Source organism: Schistocerca serialis, chromosome 4 (genome assembly GCF_023864345.2).
Source record: "Schistocerca serialis cubense isolate TAMUIC-IGC-003099 chromosome 4, iqSchSeri2.2, whole genome shotgun sequence".
In the NCBI taxonomy this organism is placed as follows: domain Eukaryota; kingdom Metazoa; phylum Arthropoda; class Insecta; order Orthoptera; family Acrididae; genus Schistocerca; species Schistocerca serialis.
Window position 1 is genome coordinate 874,051,866 of NC_064641.1, and position 13,571 is coordinate 874,065,436.

Sequence of the window (13,571 nt, forward strand, 5' to 3'; positions counted from 1 at the left end):
ATGTAATTGCAGATGTAGCGACACATGAAACGGGTTAAAGCGGTGACGATGCAGTATGCGCATGACACTACTTTGACTCAGTCCACCGGCTCTCGCAATGTCCCGTGTACTCATGTGTGGGTTCATGGCAACAGCAGCTAACACACCAACTGCACCCGCTTCTCCTGTGACGGGCCTGTTACGGACCCGTTTGCGTGCTACGACCATACCTGTTGCATACAGTTGGCGGTAGATGTTTTGCAATGCGCGGCACGTTGGATGCTCTCTGTCCAGGTACCGTTCTGCATACACCCTGCAGGCTTCAGCTGCATTTCGTCGACACTCGCCATAGATGAGTATCATCTCCGCCTTTTCAGAGTTCGAATACACCATGGTCACAGTTCCTACAACACTACACTATTACAGACGTCTGGTAACACGTTGTACTACAGTTGGTCTGCGTGCGGAGACGAATGCAGAATAACAATAGTAGCAAGCGCTACATGCGGACACTGCGACAGCTAGACCAAACCACAACAGTGCACTACAGCCACACTCGTAAACACGGTCGTCATCGTAAACATGTCCCTGCAGATGCTGCTCGCCGACCGTGGCCCGTGTTTGTTACAACGCTCAACTGAACGTCGGAGGTTTCAAGCGTCAACTTTAGGTTACAATATCTCCGGATGTAATTAACATTTTACAATGCAACTAACGGCACTGATTACGTATTTGTTCATATGATCAGATGTGCTAACAAAACTAACGTGGTTCCATTTAAAAAAACGTAGGTTTGTGTTAAAAAAATACTTCCGTGCATTTTTCTATGGTTTGTATTAAACAATTACACAAGCCCCTCTCCTCACTTTCGGTCTGTGGAATCGGTTAGTCAGTATTTGATGTGGTTTACGAAATATCCAGCGGTAACGTTAGGTGACTATATATATATATATATATATATATATATATATATATATATATATATATATATATGCCACGACATCTTGGTAGATGACTGTTGCAGTGTCTGTGTGTTTATGGGTTGCATTTTTTCATATGACTTGTCAATCCAATGGCAGCACGGCATCTCTTGCCGCAATTGTCACAAGTGTATCTGCCTGCTGAGGCAGGAGCAGCAGTAGCATTGCGAAGCTTTTTCTGCCTTAATCTGTCTACCAAGCCTTCATCATGCTTCGACATTCCAGATGATATATCATCACGCCACTCTGGTCTCGTGCTAGCCCGTGCCTCCCATCTGTTTGTGTCGATTCCAAAGCTCTCCATATCTCGTTTACAGGAGTCCTTGAACCTCAATACAGAACGTCCTACATTGGCTATAGAGATCTCTCCAAGCATCACCTCACGTGGTAATCTCTCAGGATCCATACGGTGGACGTGTCCCAGCCAGCGGAGTCGTCTCTGCTTCAAGATAGCTGAAATACTGTTGCAGTTAGTTTTAGATAGCACTGCTTCGTTGATTACTCGGTTCTTCCACGTTACTCCGAGGATGGATCTCAGGCAGCGCATGTGGAAAGCATTAAGGCGACGTTCTTGTTTGGCATAGGTAGTCCATGTTTCTGATGCATACAAAAGGATGCTTTTATGGGCATTTATTTTTCCATGATAACATTTGAAGACGCCTGGCATCACATTTTCAGATGTTTACGTATATTTATGTGTGGTGAACATTGTTTCTTTACTGACACCAATGTAGAATTTTGCAACGGAAGTTTAAACAGCTGTTGTAAAAAGAAAGTAAAGAAACTATGTTCAATGCGCGTAAATAAATGTAAACATCCGAAGACGAAGTGAACATGAAATGTATGCACTCTCAAAAACACATATTCTTGGCATAATGTGATGGCGCGGCGTGTCAGGAAAGGAGTGCCATTCATATCGGTGCGTTGCGCCATAGATATTAACGTCGCGGACGCTATAAGTTTGACTCTGTATGGGCTAGGAGCGCTGCTGTCGTGTCACGTGACGAGGCGGCCCGCATGCGTAAGTACCATAGAGTAAATAACTCTGGAGTGAGCATTGCGTTCTGCGCATGTTGTCAACATTAATCCAGGAGTGTCACGTGTTTTCGGTACCTCGCTGTGCGTGTGTGCTTTCTGTAACGTTTGAAGTTGATAATATCAAGAGTTTTTGTTGTGTTTCACCGTTTGTTGATAGTGTAATAGCGATGGTGAATTGCTTTCGTTGCTACGGATGCAAAGAAAAATATGTGAAAGGAGGGATAGTAACTTTTCATGGGTGCATACCATGTAGCTCTAATTATAGTTATCATATTAGTAAGAGACACTGTATATGTTTAAAAATTTCGAGACGCATTATAATTAAGGCTTGATTCTCTAGACCTATTTTTCTACGATTTTATGGCTATATAATAGATATTACGGCTCGTACAAAAGCTTACAAACAATTGTTTCCTCTCGTAAATTTGCTAGTGAAACAAGAAAGGGAATGGTTAGTTGTTTCAGCAAATACTATCCTCCATGCATTTATCAGTGACTTGTCGATTATGTATATAGATTACTCAGTCTACCATTTATTTAATAAACTGGGAGCAAGTACGTAAATTGCTTTAAATAAATACGTCAAAGTGTCACCAGTAAGAAAAATTGTGCTCTAGGTCGCAAAAACGAGAAAATAAATACGCAGAAATAGCAGAAAAAAAGGACGAATTAGCAGGGATATAATCGCTAATGTGTAGCAAATTCGGTGTTTTTCGGACACTTGCAAAAGTACTAGTGTACTGTCAAGTCGTTTTGCAAGACTATCACTGCAAAAATGTACTTCAGGCTCTGTAATACTAAAAAGTGCCGTATCATACCGAAAACTACCAAAAATCGAGTGCATCTGAACTGTGACACCTATCGCAAGGAAGCAGAATGCAATATCACTTGCCCTTAAAAGTTATGTAGCTGGTTTATTCCCGGTATCAAATGGATACTGTTAAAATGTCTGCGCAACATATATAAATAATCCACGACACGTACGAAAAGAATCCATCTGTATTAGGGATGTAGTGACATTCTAAATATACAGGGCGCTATACGGTCAAACACACGTCCCCAGAACACGTGACCAGCCGGCAATGTATGTTGACAACACAAAATCTTTTCTGCGCATGTGAATGCTCCCTCCAGAGATATTTACTCTATGGAAAGTAGTAAGTACGTACGTGAACTAGGCCTGCCTGTCCTATAATATCGTACCAAGTACCAGCAAGAGCTCCATTGTTGAACCTAAGAGAGCTGTGTAGGCACCACAGCTGTGAAAAAAATGCACTGTTGCTACATAAACTATATTGGCGATAAACATCTGTTCGGCAACAGTCGTTTCTGTAACATGCTACTTGGACGGTACGACAATGTGGCAAAAGCTTGGGCCAAGTGAAAGGCTTTTTCTCACAGACAAAAGATAGGAACAATAAGGAGAACTTTCGTACATCTCTCGGTGCAAACATAAACCGCCTTTCCCTCTTTTCGTTTTGTTTCTTGTTTTTCCGGTCAGTTTCTGTGCCTGCACTTTTGGTGGGGGCCAATCCCGCCATCCGGTCGATACAATTCTGTGCCCATCAACTTCCGGGATCAATCACACCTGCCAGATACATAGGGGTTTCCATGTTAAGTGCTTTAAGCAAAACGACGGTATAAATCTCATTGTGGAGAAGAAAAATTTTAGACCAGTTACTTGTAAGAATTGCAAGGAGTGTCATTTATCCACAAAGAAAAGTCTTACAAAACCCTCATCTATACTCCTAGAAAAACTAAGAAACTTAGCTAATTCGTGTATGACTTTGTTGATTATGTTTATTTAAACTTATGACTTGTCGCCTGCATAGGAATCATATGCGTTCCGTTTTGTCTATTATTACTCTTCTGTTATAATTTCATGAACTGACTCATTCCATAACCATGAAGACTTGCTCTTCAATTTGGCTCTACGGAATATATAAAAAATAAAGATACACATGAATATTGTTTGGCAGTCTGGGATTCTTTAAGTTAGATTGTGGCTTGCTTTTAAGCTTCCGTGAGTGGAGTTCCAAGGCGAATTGTAAGGTAAAGTATTATAAGCGTTACTAATTCCACAACTGTGCTCATCTTTCGCACGACTGTAGTACATACTGATTTGTTATAGAGTTAACATTTAACCCTTACCAACACATTTTCCATAACGCGCAATACCAACTGGAGGGGTGTGTGTGGTACGTTATGCTCATCCTACAAAACATTTAAAAAAGAAACAAAATTCGTTAATTATTGCTGAATTGTATTGACAACATACTATTTAAAGAGGTACTTATTTGTAAGTATGGTTCAGAACCTGAAAATATCTTTTAGAATACTATTAGCAATATCAACGTACTTTCAGTAATGTGTAGTACAGAGTAGAAAAATTAAAAGATACAAATTTGGTGCATTGTTGCTGAATTTTATTTTTAACATACTTTTTAAAGTGATATTTATGTTTAAGTAAGACCCTGAATATTGTCATACTGAATATGGCATTCACTTGGGAATGAGACTTTAATTTTTGGGTTATGTATAACTCAAAAATTTAATACATGTGTGGAATCTAGTAGAAGAATTCATTAAAAACAGTAAATATTTTTTTCTATTTTTTAAAAATAAACTAACTTACTAGATTACAATATTTTCAAAAGATGGGCACAAAGTATCTCTTTCCACTCCCATCCCACACCCCCCTTCGGTAAAGCTGAGGTTAATTTTTTTTATTTATTTTTATTTTATAGAGCCCTGACACGAGGGCCCTTACACCCAACTACATAACATGATAGTAATAGGGCAAAACATTTGCCATAAGAGGCGATAAAAAACCCACAATATGACAAAATACAATTGAGTGAGAACATGGATTCAAGTTTTGCATTACAACAACTAGCCATTAATAACTAACCGGTACATGCATAAGTGGGAGAGAACAATGGTTACAACATTGCATCGCAGATGTCAGCCTCAGTTTGGATTACCTATGCAGTAACCACACTTTATGTTTGTGCCAGCCATTGAGATCATAATTATGTGCCAGGCATATCAAGGCCGTTATTACGGCCAGAGGTGGTTGTTCTGGGTACTGATTTCTCAGGATCTATGCACCCAAACTGCGTGAAAATGTAATCACATGTCAGTTCAAGTATAATATATTTGTCCAGTGAATACCCATTTATCATCTCCATTTCTTCTTGGTGTAACAGTTTTAATGGCCAGTAGTGTATAAAAACAAAAATATGGACACATGAGGTTTTATTTTATGTTTAAAGGGGATGTCACGGGCAAGAGAGGGTGCCAGCGACATTTGTGGAAACTGGGAAAACACTTTAGCGTTCTGATCCGAAGGAAAAGCAGCATGAGTGAACAGATGGATGTATCTGGCGTGAAGAGGATTTGCACATGCGCAATAATATTTTAGAGACATGGCGGATGCTGCCAATGCATAATGCCTCAGAACTGTCGAAACAAGGCAAACATTCAGAATCTCTGTCAATGTAGACAAAAATATGAAGGAGCGGGTGGCGCAGTGGGTAACACACTGGACTCACATTCGGGAGGACGACGGGTCAAACCCACTTCCGGCCATCCTAATTTAGATTTTCCGTAATTGCCCTAAATCACATTACGCAAACGTCGGGACGGTGCCTGTGAAGGGGCACGGCCGATTTCCTTCTCCGTTCTTCCCTAATCCGAACTTGTGCTCTGTCTCTAATGACCTCGTTATCGATGGGTCGTTAAACACTAATCTCCTCCTCCACAAAAATATGTACAATGGCGTTTTTGACGTCGCGAATAACAAATATGGCAACAAAAATGAAAAACAATGGATCTAATATGGTAGACAAAATTAGAAAGAAAAATCAGTATTTTCATGAAAATTGATATGATGGGTCTAATGCGGCGGAGAAAATCCAAAAATTAAGAAATGTTTTTCATCGATCAACTTCTCAATCGCTGATACCTTTCTTTTGATAATCCAGAGTGAAATATAAAAGACATGTCTCCACTGCCCTCAAGTTTATCTCAAAATTTCAACTGTTCCCATTCTCTGTTGCCTTGACAGGGCTGGAGAGCGCAACGTTCCTTAGCAACTTTTGAAATGTCAGTTTTTCCTAAAGCTTGGTGATCCATTTGCGTAGCTTATGATGACACAAATGGTCTATAATTCGACGAAGATCGTTAGTTCTAATTCCTTTTGACATAGCAAATAATTTTTCAAATCGTTTTTGAGGTCGACCTGACGATGTGCTTTCTGTTTTATGTAAAAAGGATACCTTACTATACAAACAGTTCTTGAACTTCTTAAAAAAGTAATCCTCTCAATTTACTGCCTGCTTGTATCAATATACGCAGTATTTCTTCCATATAATATTACTGCTGCATATGCTTTATCAACTTCTGATTTTCGTTTTTCTCATTATTTGTTTAAATGGTATTTTATTTGTTTTTTACATAACAAACTACGTAGTTTAGCTGTTTGTGTTCGTATAATTATGCTGTAAGTACTGATTAACGTCATATTTGTACGAATCTGAATTAGATTTTGCACTTTTTAATCGTTTTTCAAAAAATGCACAGATGACGGCATACTGCAGCTGCCATTTCAAATGTGGCGTATTACCACAATAGTGGCTAATAGTTAAATTTACAAGTGTTTGGTGAAGAAATAATACATACTTCATCAGACAATTTAAAAAATTGTATAATGTTGTAGAATACGCAACTTGTCTCTCACTTTTCTTCACATTTTGTGATTTTTTTTTATTGATTTTAACTTGTCAGCATTAGTTAAAAAACAAAATACCTATTTGGCCAAATGATGAAATAAGTATTTTCATTTAAGTACTTACTTCCCGATTTCATGATCTGAGTATACAAAACAAAAATATTTAACGCGGCATACGCAATACTTTCTCGGCTTGCCTATTCTGACATTCTGCACACAAGAGAGCAGTAATTTTGATCTGAAATACAACAATCGGATAAAGGTGCTGACTGTTTCTATGGGCAGGATTTGGCAGTCCGAACATCACTGTAGCGAACATATTAGCTCAAATTAAATTTTCTTAACTAGAAATTTTAAGTTTCTTAAGTTCGGCCAAGATTTTCGAAAAACTGACACATTGTGCGACAATGTCCACTAAAGTTTTTTGAAACAAATTAAAACGAATTATCTTCCTGTATATCTAGGTACACTGATAAGCCAAAACATTATGATCACGTGCTTGATAACGTCGTTTTGGTCCACCTTTTGAACAGATACAAACAGTTACCCTACTGGAACGTGTCAGCGCCGTCGCGAAAGACATCAAGCATGATGGGGCGTAGTATGTAAAAGGTGGTCGTTAGGAATTACTAATTTACATGTAAGTCTGTTAATCACTGCGCAACTACTGCAACCTACACCTTTTTGAATCTGCTAACTATATTGGTGTTTTGATCTCCCACCATAATTTCTTTCCACCTCCATTTGAATATATGTGAAGATAAACGACTTGTTTTACGTCATTACAATTACGAAGGCATGCTGAAAAGTAACACGTCCGAATTTTTTATGTGAAAACTGTAAAACAATCTTTATTAACATTCTCAACATAGTCACCGGAGCGACAAACACATTGTTCCCAACGAGAGACCAATTTGTTAATATTGTCACTGTAGAACGTTTGAGTTGTTGATGGAGCTACAACCTCACCTCTGCTTGCACCGCTTCGTCACTATCAAAGTGAAGTCTTCGACAGTGCTCTTAAAGTTTTGTAAACAGATGAAAATCAGATGGGGCCAAGCCGGGATTGTGTGGAAGGTTGTCTATGACAACCTTCCACACAGTCCCGACTTGACCCCATCTGATTTTCATCTCTCACATACCGACATGGTTAACATTACACACCGCCACATTATACGCTACAATTCGGATCCCCCTTGCGGCAAAGAGGTGCAACTTGCATCAGCGAAGCGGAAAAGCCAAATGAGTAACATGCGTGACGTGTAATACAGGATGTTTATAAATGAATATCGGGGTTTTAACGCTTTATAATTTTTATTATATTAAACTTACAGTTATAAATGATATGCCAAATGAAAGAGCAACTCAAATAGTTTTACCAGGAACCTTATAAATGTTCATAAATGTTCAATGTGAGCACCATTTGTCACACGGTACACATCAAGTCTATAGCCGAGTTCTTCCCAAATGTTGATAAGTGTGTCTTCAGTCACTGTAGCAACAGCTGCTTCAGTCCTATTTCTTAATTCAGGGAGGTCTGCTGGTAGCGGAGGCACATACTCACGATCCTTGATGAAGTTCCAAAGGAAAAAGTTGCATGGCGTTAGGTCGGGTGAACTTGGAGGCCGTGCAAACCAAGCCCTGTCATTGGGCCCCTTGCAGCCTATCCAGCGCTTGGGTACAGTGAAGTTCAACCAATCGCGTACTTCGCTATGCCATTGAGATGGCATACTATTTTACTGGAAAATGAAGTTCTTTGACTCATCTTCTTCCAACTTAGGGAAGAGCCATTGCTCTAGTGCATCAAGGTAAGAAATGCCAGTCAGTAGGTTCACCAAAAAAGAAAGGCCCATAAACTTTCCACCGGGATATGGCACAAAAAACAGTCACTTTAGGGGAATCTCGTAGCATTTGTACCACCTCATGACGATTTTCTGAGCCCCAGATGCGCACATTGTGTTTACATGTCCACTAAGGTAAAAGATCGACTCATCACTGAAGACAACATGATCCAGAAAATCTTCTTCGTCATGAAACAACATTTCGTTTGCGAAGTTGGCACTTATTCCATGGTCTGCCGGCTTTAGAGTCTGTAATAACTGTAAATGGTAAGGACGTAGTTGTACACGTTTTCTTAAAACTTTCCAAACAATCAACACGGGAACTTGTAATTCACGACTAGCCTCCCGGACTGATTTCTTTGGGCTACGAGTGAACGACTCTCTCACTCGCTTAACAGTCTCTTCACTAACTCTTTGGTCGTCCTGTGCTCTTCCCTTTTACAAAGGCAGCTGGTATCTTCAAATTGATGATACCATCTACGAATGTTATTACCACTTGGAGGATCACAACCGAACTTCAGCCGGAACGCACGTTGCACGGTAACTACAGATTCGGTCTTTGCAAACTGCAAAACACAAAACGCTTTCTGTTCAGTAGTCGCCATCTTCGCTACTACCGCTGTCTAGCGGACTGCGGCGGAAACATTGCGCGCTGCGCATGCGCACTGGTGCTAAACACAACTGTTCGAGTTGCTCTTTCATTTGACATGCCATTTATAGCTGTAAGTTTAATATAATACATATTATAAAGCGTTAAAACCCCCATACCCATTTTTAAACACCCTGTACCTTAATTGATATTGTGAATGGAGTAAAAACTTCAGAGGAATTACTTTTCAACATGCTCTCGTAATTACAGAAATGATTCATGCAATGTGAAAGTATCTAATTAGTTGCGTCGAGGTCAACATCTCTGAGACTTGTACAGAGTGGTGGCTGTTCCTAAAGATCACCCCAATGATTCAGAATATTACAGCTGTCCTCGTGTGTATACATATTTAAGGCCAAAAATTGCCAAACTGTATGTTTAGGGCTCTTACCTGGATACTCCCAGTCGAGGTCTATTCCGTCGAAGCCGTACTCGTCGATGAAGTGCAGAACGGAGCGGATGAACTCGCGCCGGGTCGAAGCGCTGGCCGTCATCTCGGCGAACTTGCGCCGCTCCTCGGGCCAACCGCCCACAGAGATCATCACCTTCAGCTGCGGGTTCTGTCTCTTCAGGCCCACTATGGAGCGGTACCCTCCTGGAAAAAAATGCAGTGCTCATTTATCTATCAACACTTTTTGCGAGGCCGCCATTTCCCTATTGTCATTCAATCTCGGCGCTGATGTCTCCTGTACACCTTCTTCCTTACAGTGGTGCCAACATACCCCTTGCTCTCTGTTTTACATTTCGTAAATCCCAATGATCCCAAATTCACTGAAAAGCGTGATGGAAGCATGGGCTCCTGAAGGTGCCAAAATCCACGGAAATAGTAGGGGATCAAATACCTACCGTTACATACCTATGATATCTACACATGCTTACCCATTCACAACCCCACAACCAAAGTAACACACAGAACTACTTTGAAATATCCCTTGAAGGTTAGTTAAAGTCGTTCTCCACATACTGGCTACCCAACAGAATAATCATCGTTTGATTTCGAAGCCCTATCAGCAGCCGTGTTTTCAGACTTAATTATGGGAATTCGCTTCTGCCTAATATACTGACTACTACCCTTTTGAATGACCAAACATGTTTCAGCACCTTTGTGCCATCATCAGTGAGTATTTTCATTCAGTTAGTTATTTTCGTAGTAACTGTTCGCTTCTGCATGCTCACATCCTACGGAAATACGTACCGAAATACTATTCACGTTTTTGAGGAACTCCGCTCGCAAGTTACATTTTGAACTTCATAAACACAATGTTTTGTGAAGTCTAGCATAAGGGTTGAATAAATGCCGTGTATACCAATGACTGTTATTATAGATTTTGTGGAAATTGACTCAAAAGCTTTCCGAAAAGCTATGAACCAAAGACAAAATGATAATTCAAACTCTTCACTTCCGTTCACTTCTTGCAAATGGTCCAGTGTGATACGCCACTGCAAGAACTTCTTGTTTCTTTCCTTTTTCCTTTCCAATTGTTTTCCCCCAAAAGGTTGGTGATAGTTTATAGAATATGTTGCACCTAACGAAGAGGAGTCTCAAAACTTTCTAGTTTTCTGTGTGTTGTCTGCATTCTGTCCTGCGAACTACAGGAATTACAGCATTGCTTCGGTTTGAGAGATTTGCCTTCCGTTGTAGAAGTTCTACAAATAATATTACAAATTCTCTCCGTACTGCATTTCCCCCACCTTCAAAAATGGTTCAAATGGGTCTGAGCACTATGGGACTTAACATCTGCGGTCATCAGTCTCCTAGAACTAAGAACTACTTAAACCTAACTAACCTAAGGACATCACGCACTTCCATGCCCGAGGCAAGATTCGACCCCGCGACCGTAGCGGTCGCGCGGTTCCAGACTGAAGCGCCTAGAACCGCTCGGCCACACCGGCCGGCTCCCACCCCCCCTGCACACCTTCAACCATTTGTGGTGAAACACCATAATATCCGGGCTCTTTTTCTCATTTCCTCGCCTCTATTACTATTTTAAAAACGTAATAGCTAGAAACCCTGACTTATTGCGTTTTAACAACCACAATTCACAATAAGGTCTTTAATTAGCTGGTGTTTAAATATCAAAGATAAAACGGAACCAGACAGAAAATTAAACACTCTTAAGCCTGTGAGTGTAGTCATATGTACGTACCTTGTATGATGTCATACTGTTCATCCTGGGGCTTGATGTGTAGGTCGTGAGGATCCATGACGGCGAAGGCGTAAATGATGTGTGTGCAGGCGAATGGGTCGATGTCGGCAGTGGTAAACCGCATTGGATCCCTTCTGTAGCCGGCCCATCCTTCCACGAAGCATACTACCTTAAACTGACGTATACCTGTAAGAGGATAATTCAATTTATTAAAATTGATTTAATTAAACATTGTTATGAGCGTAGGCTTCAGTGGCAAGAGTTAGTATTAATAAAATTGCCAGCATGTGTGACTGCGTAATTTTATAAAACACGCCAACGTGTTGGCCTCCTGCAATACTAGCCGAGGCATGCTAGTACTTTACAAAATGACTGTGTCAAAAATCTAAAAAACGTTTGTTGGCAAATATATTATTGTAAAGGATTTGCGTGTAAAAACTGGACCTCGTATTTTTTTACTGAAGTATGGGTCGCAGTTTTATTTCAGTCATAAATCTCTTATTCCGGTCATAAATGGTTGAATTCCGAAAAGTCACCACTAAAGCAACAGGAAAATCAAAATGTCCTTATGCTTCAACCAATATAAGATGAGCAACAAAGAATAAATTCGAGAAAACAGCACATTGTTTTTAGGACACAGAGCGGCCTCCAACATTTTTAACTTCTAAATTATAAATTTCTTAGTAGTGATTTCTCATACAGTAGAACGGTGATGGGTATTGAAACAACACAATGTTGAAGTTCAGCATACATGAGAAGCCTACGTAACATTTTGATGTTCACGATTAACGGTTGGAGGGGATGATAGGTCCCTAAATTTGAGATATTAATTACAACGGAGACAGTGTATACGTACGAACAACGTTCTCGGCGGGGAAGAGAACAATACGACTGCTTTTCCCTTTAACTTATAGGGATGAGAAAAAATGACAGTACAGAAATGACGCATATAGTTTTGAGTGCTTACATTAATGTTGCCTTCGTCTCGACAATCCATTTGGATTATTTTATTATTTTGGCTTATCTTCAACGATCCAAGCAAGAAATCTTCGGGTTTTCTTAAGCACGATAGATGACCCACACCCTAACTATGAAAAACACCCCCGTACAGTAACACCACCTCTTCTGTACTTCACAGCTGGCACTCCATGTAATGAGAGGCAGCGTTCTCGGATTCGCCAAACCCAAACCCTTCCATTGAATTAGCACTAGGTGTGCATGATTCATCACTCCAAATCACTCATATCCAGTCATAGCGCTACTGGTAGTGGTTTGAGTGTTTTCAGCCACTGATTTCCTGGGACTTTTTTACACGCGATGATCAACGATACCTGTCAGCCAGTAAATGAGGTCTATCTGATCTTGGTTGTTCCTTCCTGTTTGCACTTCACAGCAACACCACCAGTAGTCGCATTCGGCAGTTTTAGAACAGTTGAAGTGTCCCTTATGAATTTGTTATTCAGGTGACTCAGTGACTGGCCCATCTTCGTAGTCACTGAGCTCTTCTGAGAGTTCCATCCTGCTGTCACTACGCCTCTACTGACAACATAATACTCTACTGGCCATTACAATTGATACACCACGAAGGTGACGTGCTACAGACGAGAAATTTAACCGACAGGAAGGAGATGCTGTGATATGCAAATGATTAGCTTTTCAGAGCATTCACAGAAGGGTGGCGACACCTACAACGTGCTGACGTGAGGAAAGTTTCCAACCGATTTCTCGTACACTAGCAGCAGTTGACCGGCGTTGCCTGGTGAAACGTTGTTGTGATGCCTCGTGTAAGGCGGAGAAATGCGTACCATCATATTTCCGACTTTGATAAAGGTCGAATTGTAGCCTACCGCGATTGCGGTTTACCGCATCGCGACACTGCTGCTCGCGTTGGTCGAGATCCAATCACTGTTAGCAGAACATGGAATCGGTGGGTTCAAGAGGGTAATACGGAACGCCGTGCTGGATCCCAACGGTCTCGTATCACTAAAGTGCACGTCATTTATGTTGGCGGCCGAGTTTAGGTTCGTTCTGCGCATCTGACGTCACAAAACACAGTCAGCCAATGAACAGAGAACAACGTTGCCAGATCTCGACTGCAGAGCAGAGTACGGACGAGTGTCTTCAGATTTAGCAACGTTCAGTCATAAATAGAGTAATAGAACAAAAGCAATGTCTTGATAGCAGACTTCCTTTTATAGAAACTTT

The 13,571-nt window shown here is 40.6% G+C and overlaps 1 protein-coding gene across 1 annotated transcript in view; it reads right to left on the reverse strand.

Moving 5' to 3' along the window:
* The window catches only part of LOC126474821 (probable chitinase 10), a 190,856-nt gene extending 179,138 nt beyond the window's left edge, over window positions 1–11,718 (reverse strand). The window contains exons 1-3 of the mRNA XM_050102295.1: window positions 11,661–11,718; window positions 11,367–11,552; window positions 9,611–9,814 (exon numbers count right to left, since the gene is read on the reverse strand). Coding sequence (XP_049958252.1) covers window positions 9,611–9,814; window positions 11,367–11,552; window positions 11,661–11,718 — 448 coding nt within the window. The remainder of the gene's footprint in view (window positions 1–9,610; window positions 9,815–11,366; window positions 11,553–11,660) is intronic.
* Window positions 11,719–13,571: the final 1,853 nt, after the last annotated feature.